The sequence below is a fragment of the Grammomys surdaster genome, unplaced genomic scaffold (assembly GCF_004785775.1).
Source record: "Grammomys surdaster isolate TR1022 unplaced genomic scaffold, NIH_TR_1.0 126313, whole genome shotgun sequence".
NCBI lineage: Eukaryota > Metazoa > Chordata > Mammalia > Rodentia > Muridae > Grammomys > Grammomys surdaster.
This window is the reverse complement of record NW_021621113.1, coordinates 8,916,534-8,925,380: the sequence shown is the minus strand read 5'-3', so window position 1 is coordinate 8,925,380 and position 8,847 is coordinate 8,916,534. Positions and strand designations below refer to the sequence as shown.

General features: G+C 48.4%; 1 protein-coding gene across 1 annotated transcript; it reads left to right on the top strand.

Moving 5' to 3' along the window:
- The first annotated feature begins 3,242 nt into the window (after nucleotides 1–3,242).
- On the top strand, nucleotides 3,243–7,296 carry Rpl11 (ribosomal protein L11). The gene is made up of 6 exons (XM_028759816.1): nucleotides 3,243–3,283; nucleotides 3,934–4,084; nucleotides 5,017–5,123; nucleotides 5,401–5,532; nucleotides 6,854–6,964; nucleotides 7,227–7,296. Exons 1-6 carry the CDS (start codon nucleotides 3,278–3,280, stop codon nucleotides 7,254–7,256), a joined length of 537 nt encoding a protein of 178 aa, XP_028615649.1. The 5' UTR covers nucleotides 3,243–3,277; the 3' UTR covers nucleotides 7,257–7,296.
- The last annotated feature ends 1,551 nt before the right edge of the window (nucleotides 7,297–8,847 follow it).

The window sequence follows — 8,847 nt, the reverse complement described above, 5'->3', positions numbered from 1 at the left end:
CCAGCAACCAGCAACCAGCAACCAGCAACCAGCAGCCAGCAGTCCAGCAACCAGCAATCCAGCAACCAGCAACCAGCAACCAGCAACCAGCAACCAGCAGCCAGCAGTCCAGCAACCAGCAATCCAGCAATCCAGTAACCAGCAATCCAGCAACTAGCAACCAGCAATCCAGCAATCCAGCAATCCAGTAATCCAGCAAAAGCAGCAAACGAAGCAGCAGGAGTTACCAGCAGCAGCAGCAGCAGAGGGCAACTACATGTGGAGTAGCAGCTGCCACAGGCCTTCTTGAGCCCTTTACATTTGTACTTTCTTAAGCGTCCCCAGAATTCCAAACATAAACTGTGGAGAACCGCATAGTGCCACGCCCTTAAGATGGCGCTGGTCTCTGCCTTCCACCACCTGTTGGTGAGTGCTCTTAGGAGTAAACAAGTCCTTATTTGGCTGTGGCTAGTGATCTGGCTTGCTTCCGTGTATGTGGGCCTATCTGCTGTTGCCACATGGCAGAGGGGGTAGGCTATTCCTAGAGTACTTAAGCCTGGGAGAGTGTGGCCCCCCCCCCCCCCCCCGGGGTTGTCAGAGAGAAGCTTATTCAAGGTCCTGAATAAACTGCTTGGAGAAGAGCTCGTGTGTTGCGTCATCCTTGCTGGACTAGGGTGGGCGCGACAATAAACATCTGTAGCTTGCAAAAAATCACGCCCCCTCTAGAGCATGAGATAAATCATAGTTAGTGGCTGTGGATAATCTGAAGCAGCCCCATATCCCCCAATATCCCCCACCCGGGGTCAAAACAAAAACATAATCACATAACTGGGTTTTTAAAGAAATCAAGCCGGGTGGTGGTGCCACATGCCTTTAATCCCAGCACTTGGGAGGCAGAGGCAGGTGGATTTCTGAGTTCGAGGCCAGCCTGGTCTACAGAATGAGTTTCAGGACAACCAGGGCTACACAGAGAAACCCTGTCTCGAAAAAACCAAAAAAAAAAAAAAAAAAAAAAGAAAGAAATCAAAATTCCCATTACTTGCATGTGTAGGTTTCATGTGCCATGGCAGATATGTATGTGAAGGTTACAAGAGAGTTTAGTGAGGTCAATTCTCTTTTTCTACCTTTATGTGGGTTCTGGGGATTGAACCCATATCATCAGCCTTGCACAGCAAGAGCTTTACCTTCTGAGCCATCTTGTCAACCCCACTCCAAGTTTGAAGAAGTATCTCCCTCTGCTCTGCCATACCCAAGAATCTAACAGAATCCTTTGTTCTCATCTGGCCCTCAATGCTCAGTGGAAGAGGCTCAGAGGAGAAGCCTTTTCTCTTTGCTCTCCTCATACCCCAGCTTCCCAGAAGAACATGGAAATTCTGGAGGGCTTCTGTCTCCCCTGCATAGGTTAGAAAAGTATTAGGGGCAGCAAGCAGAAGGGAGAGGATAGGCTCTCTTTACCAAAGGCATGTGTGTTCTTCTTTGCCCATGCACTTATGTTAGAGAAACTAGCTGGCTCAAGGAAAGCCAGCGTCTGCCTGGGATGCGGTCCCGGTGGTCCTCACCCTTGAGTTCAGCTGCTGAGGATTCAATGTAACCCTGGAAGGGGGCGTGTCCTATAGTCTGTAACTGATGCTCTTGTCTCAGATGCATCTGTAAGCCATTGTCAGATGTCTTCTTTTCTCTCTCTCTCTCTCTCTCTCTCTCTCTCTCTCTCTCTCTCTGTCTGTCTCTCTCTCACCTCTGATGTTCTTTCTCTTTTTAGCTAGCACGTCTAATACTTCTTTTGGAAGGTTGGTGTTACTTGGATGTTGTAGGGGTATATTAGTCATAAAGGTAACAACTTAAACACCTCACTGAATTTTCACAGAAACCCATGACACAGAGGTACCTATTTTACACAAAGGGAAAAAAAACAGACTGAAATAATTTTAAATAGTAACTAGCTAGTTGAATCAAAACCACAGCTGCCAAGCCGGGCAGTGGTGGCACACACCTTTATTCCCAGCACTTGGGAGGCAGAGGCAGGTGGATTTCTGAGTTTGAGGCCAGCTTGGTCTATAGAGTGAGTTCCAGGATAGCCAGGGGTATACAGAGAAACCCTGTCTCGAAAAACAAAAACAAAAAAACAAACAAACAAAAAAACCCCACACCTGCCTGTATTCACAACTCAGGACTCTATTTTCAAATTTTATTTATTATTTATTAGTTCATCTATATGAAAGTTTTTCCTGCACATATGTCCTTGCAAGTGTATGCCTGGTGTCCTCAGAAGGACCAGAAAGGCGTCAGACTGGAACAGCTGATTTAATCCACTACTCTGATTTGTATAACTTCTATGCTAACATTGTTACAAAACAAATGGCCCAGAATCTGTAGAGTTTATTTTTATCTTTTTACTTATTTTATGTAAATGAGTGCTCTATCTGCATGTACACCTGCATACTAGAAGAAAGCATCAGTTTCGTTGATTGTGAGCCACCATGTGGTTGCTGAGAATTGAACTCAGGACCTTTGGAAGAGCTGTCTGACAGTGCTCTTAATTATCACGCCATCTCTCCAGCCTCAGCTTATTTTTAAAATTTTGCTTTGTTTTTTGTATGTGTGTGTGTATATGGGTGGTTTGCCTGCAAGCACATATGGCCTGGTGCCTGTAGATGCCAGAAGAGGGATCTGTCTCTCTGGAACTGGAGTTATAAGCAGTTCTGAAATATCGTGTACAGTTGGGAACACTGCAAACCAAGGTCCACTTCAAGTACAACCATGTTCTGAACTGTTGAGCTTTCTCTAGTCCGTTGCTCAACTGATTTAATGGACTTTGGGCAGTGACATCACTCAAGAACCACCAAGTTCTGAGACTGTTCTTGGACTCTAGAACATATCTGTTTACCTGGCTTTCTTTTTTTGTTTTTGTTTTTGTTTTTTTGGTTTTTTTGTTTTTGTTTTTGTTTTTTCGAGACAGGGTTTCTCTGTGTAGCTCTGGCTGTCCTGGAACTCACTCTGTAGACCAGGCTGGCCTCGAACTCAGAAATCTGCCTGTCTCTGCCTCCCAAGTGCTGGGATTAAAGGCGTGTGCCACTGCTGCCCGGCTACCTGGTTTTCAAAAGCATCAGACAACCCAAGAGCTGGTCTTTTGCCCGAGATGACTGCAGTTTCCAGGACAGTCCACTAGAGGAGGCAGCGCCATGACAGCCGTGCCTCTCTTTCCCACTCTCACCTCGTTTGTTAGCTTAAGGAAGAGCCCGCCTCCTGACCCATAAGGCCACGGGACCGGAAGTCTCACTCTCTCTTCCTGTTCTACACCATGGCGGTGAGTAGGCGAGAGTTGGCTTTGCTTCTCTTTCATCCGTCTCCATCCGCGGCCGGCGGAGCCCACGAGGGCTGTTTCGCCGGTGGCTGGAGGAGGACGGAGCCCGCGATGCTGATGGCGTTAAGTCCGGCATGGCTGTGCGGGCGCAGGGCTCGCCCGTCACGTCGCCGCCCATCCTAGGAATGGGGCTCAGGTCAGCGGCCCCGAGGGCCCAGACGCGGGGTCTGGGGGCTGCCGGGAGTGCGAGCGGAACGCGCCGAGTTCCATGTCGGGTCTCAGCCCCGGGGCCTGGGCTTGTTTGGTGCTGGGGAGTTTCTGCGGATACCTGTTCTCAGGACTGGTGCTGGCTTGCAGGCAGCTTGTGGGGGCATGTGGCGTAGGCCGGTGTTTCCTGCAGTTTGTTGTTCTAGGGTTACATTGTATTCTCTCCTGTCTGATTGGCTTCTGTAAGCTCTAGTCTCTGTCACCCTACACGTTGACCCCCTTAGGGCGCATTCAGGCTTACTCTGTGTTTGACCGTCCCGAACACTGAGACCTTGAGACCTCTTTAGTCCTGAGGGCTGACGAAGGATTCGGAGCGGTAGAAATCAAAGTGGAGAAGACACTGGCTTCTCGGTGGGGTGTTGACGGCGGTGTTACTCTTTCTGCAGCAAGATCAAGGTGAGAAGGAGAACCCCATGCGGGAACTTCGCATCCGCAAGCTCTGCCTCAACATCTGTGTGGGGGAGAGCGGAGACAGACTGACCCGGGCAGCCAAGGTGTTGGAGCAGCTCACAGGCCAGACCCCAGTGTTTTCCAAAGGTGAGCGAGGATGGGCTGGCCAGAGAGGGGTGGGTGGAAGGCCTTGGTTCATCTAACTGGAACACACAGACTTGTAAAGAGTGAGCCGGCTGAGATGAGATCCTTTTATATGTATCGTGCTTTTTACAGATACATATATGTAATGTTTGCATGCGAGTACTCTATCTGCAGTGTATGCCTACATGACGGAAGAGGGCTTGAGATCCTGTTATAGATGGTTGCGAATGGTTGTGAACCACCGGGTGGGTGCTGGGAATTGAACTCAGGACCTCTTAAAACCACTGAGCCATCTCTGCAGCCCCCTATCAGTGCTTCTGCCTCAGCTTCCTTAAAATGAGTTGTGATTCCCTTGTTTGGCCACATGGGAGGCGTTAATGTGCTGTCCCTTGCAAGTGTGATTGTGGGTGGTCTGTGGTTGGGTTTGGATACTGTTTCTTAGTATCACTTGTGATCTTGTCTAGTTAGCCGAAGTCTGTATGGTCGGGATGCCAGTACAGTCAGCTTTTTGAGAATACTAGATCTTAGTCTTAGATTTTAGTCTCCCAGTTTGTCCCTTCCACACTCCGTTCTGGGTATTGAATGCAGGTTCCTGCCTGTTAGAGCATAATTTAATCCGATGGGTCTGGTAGCCCCACAACTCTAACTCCAGTACCCAGGCTGAAACAGGATTGCTGCCAGTTCAAGCCTAGCCTGGGCTACATTTGAAATTCTGTCTCAAGGAACATAAGAGTCCTCCTAACCTGTGTCTCTGACTTAACTACGGCAATGAACTCTGGGGACTGTAATGTTTCAGGTTCTTAGTTGCTGAAGTTCGGCTGGCTAAGTTAGAAATTGAAAGCTCTGTTTTCTGTGTTGTGGACGAAGTTGACTAACATGCTAGATGCAGTGCAGCGGAAGCGCCTGATGCCTGACTCTGTGTCCCCATGCTGCAGCTAGATACACTGTCAGGTCCTTTGGCATCCGGAGAAATGAGAAGATTGCTGTTCACTGCACAGTCCGCGGAGCCAAGGCCGAGGAGATTCTGGAGAAAGGCCTGAAGGTGAGGCTGGCCGGGTGGGGTCGACTTCGGTGTCAGAGATGGATGACACATACGGTGCTGAACTCGATTCTTGGGTTTCCCTTCTCAGGGTTTTCTCTGCCCTTGGAAATGGGGATGATTTGATGGAATTTGTAGCTGAGAGATGACCTGGTTTAGGGGAGGGGTAACCTGTGCACAGAGTTTTGGTTTTGCCCTGGGCCTCCTGGGTGTTGGTCTGAGCTCATATTGGGGTGCTTGAACAGAATTAATAACATGGTTGCTGCCTGTGTCTCCTCAGGTGCGGGAGTACGAGTTAAGGAAAAATAACTTCTCAGATACTGGAAACTTTGGTTTTGGAATTCAGGAACACATTGACCTGGGTATCAAATACGACCCAAGCATTGGCATCTACGGCCTGGACTTCTATGTGGTATGTGGACTTCTCACTCTCAGCTGCCCGTGGGGAGAGGGGCCTGCTGCTCCTCTGTTGCCCGCACATGCTGTCTTGCTGTCGGGGTGGAGCGCTGGGTTGAGGTCTGTCTTGTCTGCTTGTGTGTCCCTCTTAGAAGAGGGCCTGTTGTAGCAAGTATAGAGCTTCAGTTCCACACGGGGTGGATGGTTCCCTGCTGTTGCGTGGCTCTCTGGGGGATCTGTGCTGCCTTTGCCACTGGCATTGGCTGCCCTGTCTCTGCTCATCCCCTTAGTCTCAGGGGCACATGAGTTGTGTGGGGAAGACGCAGAGTGCTCAAATGGGAGTTTTCTTTCTTATTTATTTATTTATTTATTTATTTTGGTTTTTCAAGACAGGGTCTCTGTGTAGCCCTGACTGTCCTGGAACTCACTCTGTAGACCAGGCTGACCTCAAACTCAGAAATCCTCCTGCCTCTGCTTCCCAAGTGCTGGGATCAAAGGCCACCACTGCCCGACTCTTTTCTTTTTTTTTTTTTTTCTTTCTTTTCTTTTCTTTTTTTTTTTTTTTAGAATTATTTATTTTATGTATATGAGTACACTGTCACTGTCTTCAGACACACACCAGAAGAGGGCATCAGATCCCATTATAGATGGATGTAAGCCACCATGTGGTTGCTGGGAGTTGAACACAGGTCCTCTGGAAGAGCAGTCAGTGCTTTTAACTGCTGAACCATCTCTCCGTCCCTCAAATGGGGATTTTCATGTGGGCATGACTGTTACAACACATAGTGCTTTTCTTTGTGATAGTAAAGAGCCGGAGGTAAAAGTGAGAGTTGGGCCTGGATAGAGGTGCGGGTGAGAGCCTGGTTAGGGCAGCAGAGCTCTGGGAAGTGCTTCCCAATCAAGGGGTGAGTGTGCTTCTTTGTAGTTTGGGCGCCTTAATTTTTTCCACATTGCACATGTAGGTTTTTGTTTTGAGGCAGGATCCTTGGTTTGTAGCCCAAGCTGGCCTTGAACTCCCTGCATGTATGTCTGCTCCATGTGTGTGCCTGGTGCCTATGGAGGCCAAAAGAGGTGAAGGGAATCTGATCCCTCTGAGACTGGAGTGACAAGGATAGAGAGCAGTTGGGGAAGGAGCCTGTGGGGCATATGTGTGTAGTGCTTGGTGTGTTGTCTGGGTAGCTAATGACAGTTGTGTCCACCCGAGGTACTAGTCTTGCTTCAGAATCCATTAAGTTTCTAGATGACTTGAATATCATTCTCTTAATGTGTGAGTCTTGTCTGTCCACTGTTGACCCCGCCCTTAGCTGGCAAGGTGACTTTTGGTTATTCTGGCACAGGTGCTGGGTAGGCCAGGTTTCAGCATCGCAGACAAGAAGCGCAGAACAGGCTGCATTGGGGCCAAACACAGAATCAGCAAAGAGGAGGCCATGCGCTGGTTCCAGCAGAAGGTAAAGCTGAGTATCCCAAGTGGTCTGTGGTGTTGGTGACTGCAGTTGGGATGGGAGCTCTGAAATACAATGCTGTTTGGTGGGTAGCTTGTGTAAAAATGGACTATATGGGCACTTTAGTAAGTGGCTCCCAGGGTTGGTGGTTGAGAAAGTCAAAGTCTTCAGTGTAGGTATCTGGAATTAGAACTCTCAAACATTAGTCTTTGCTGCAGTTCTTGCTGTTGACACTTGTTCTGAAAACATAAAATTTCTTCTCTTTCAGTATGATGGGATCATCCTTCCTGGAAAATAAATTTTATCTAAAAAACCAATAAAATTTTCTCAGAAATGCATGTTACAGTTGTGTGTTTGTGAAAGGAGTCTGGCCACATTCACATCCTGGGACCGCACGCATTCAAAGCCTCGGTGAGAATTGCTGGTGCAGCGTACCCCGCATCCTGGACTCAAGTGTTTCCGCAGCTAAGAGCTGAGCTGAGCATTGTGTTCCAGTGCCCTGTGGATGGGCTGTGTGTGGTGCAGGGGTCGGGTTGGTTAGGGTTTGGATTTGGTTGTAATTAAAGACTGGGTCAGTGCCCCATGTCCCGATCCCAAAAGATGTCCCTTGTTTGTGATTTGGTGTGTGGTGGTGAAGGGAGCACAGCTTCAGGTGTGGTGCTTAAGACTATATTTTGACTTTGTTCATGGTTGAGTTGCATTTAAAACGGCTGGGAGGTCTTGTAAGGAAGTCTCTCCAGCAAATTGTGTGGTTAGTCCTCCCTTGATTAGCTATGGTAACCTGGAGCCTCTTTCATGGAAAGAGAACACAACTAGGTATGTAAGTACTCAAATTTTTTGTGTGTTTTGTACATGGAATCTTAACATTAAAACTTGGTTTGTTTTGGTGTGAAGATACCTGTAACTAGTGATCAAAAGCCCATTATTTTGGGGACTGTAGGTGGCACAGTAGATGCTTGGTGTGTGCGCATGGGAGCCCAAGTTCAGTAAGTCTTTACTCAAAGAGCTCTTGCCCGCCAGCCTAGCCTAACAGAGCATCAGGTCCTGGTGTAAGGTTCCATCAGACACAAGGCTGCCGGCTCCCATGGAGCAAGCACACACAAACACATTTGTTTAGCTCTTTCCATTTGTCTTTAATTTGCTTTCCAGGCAGTCTCTATCTCTGGCTGTCCTAGAACTCCTTGGTCACACTAGGACACAGAATCCTAACCCTCTGCCTCCTGAGCCCTCTGTGCTCAGGTTAAAGGCACACAGGGCCATGCCCAACTCTTAAATTTCCTTTAATGTGTGTGTGTGTGCATGGGTGCTTTGCGTGTAGGCCTGTCTGTACATGCTACCAGTGGTGGCCAGAATAAGGCAGGTAACATCTGGCAGGCCTATCCACAACTGGGGTTGTCCATTGACTGCCACATGGATGTTGGGAATCAAACCTGTTGGATATAAGAACAGTTAGTGTTCGTATCTACTGAGCCATCCCTCTAGCCTCTTGTTTGCTGATTGAGATCTCAGTAAGCAAAGTGTTTCTGAGACACCATTAACTTTTCCTAATGCCCCCAATCCCCAAGCCAGGGTCTCTTGTCAACTAGAGTGGCCTGGAACTAGCTGTGTGACTAGCCTCCGTCTCCTGGGTGTTGGAATCTGAGTGTGCCACCACACCCAGTTCACAGAGTGCCAGGCCAGCAGTCAGAACTACAGCTGCAGCCTCACAGCTACTCTAAATTAGGTAATTGTAACTTGAGCAAACATGCTCAAGACATCTCAGCTAGCTTGGAGTCTGTACTGTACAGAAGGCACACAGTAAATTTAAGCATTCCAGAAGCTAGGGTGTGTGAGGTCCCTCTATTACCAATGGTTCTCAACATGTGAGTCACCACCCCTTCATAGAGGCC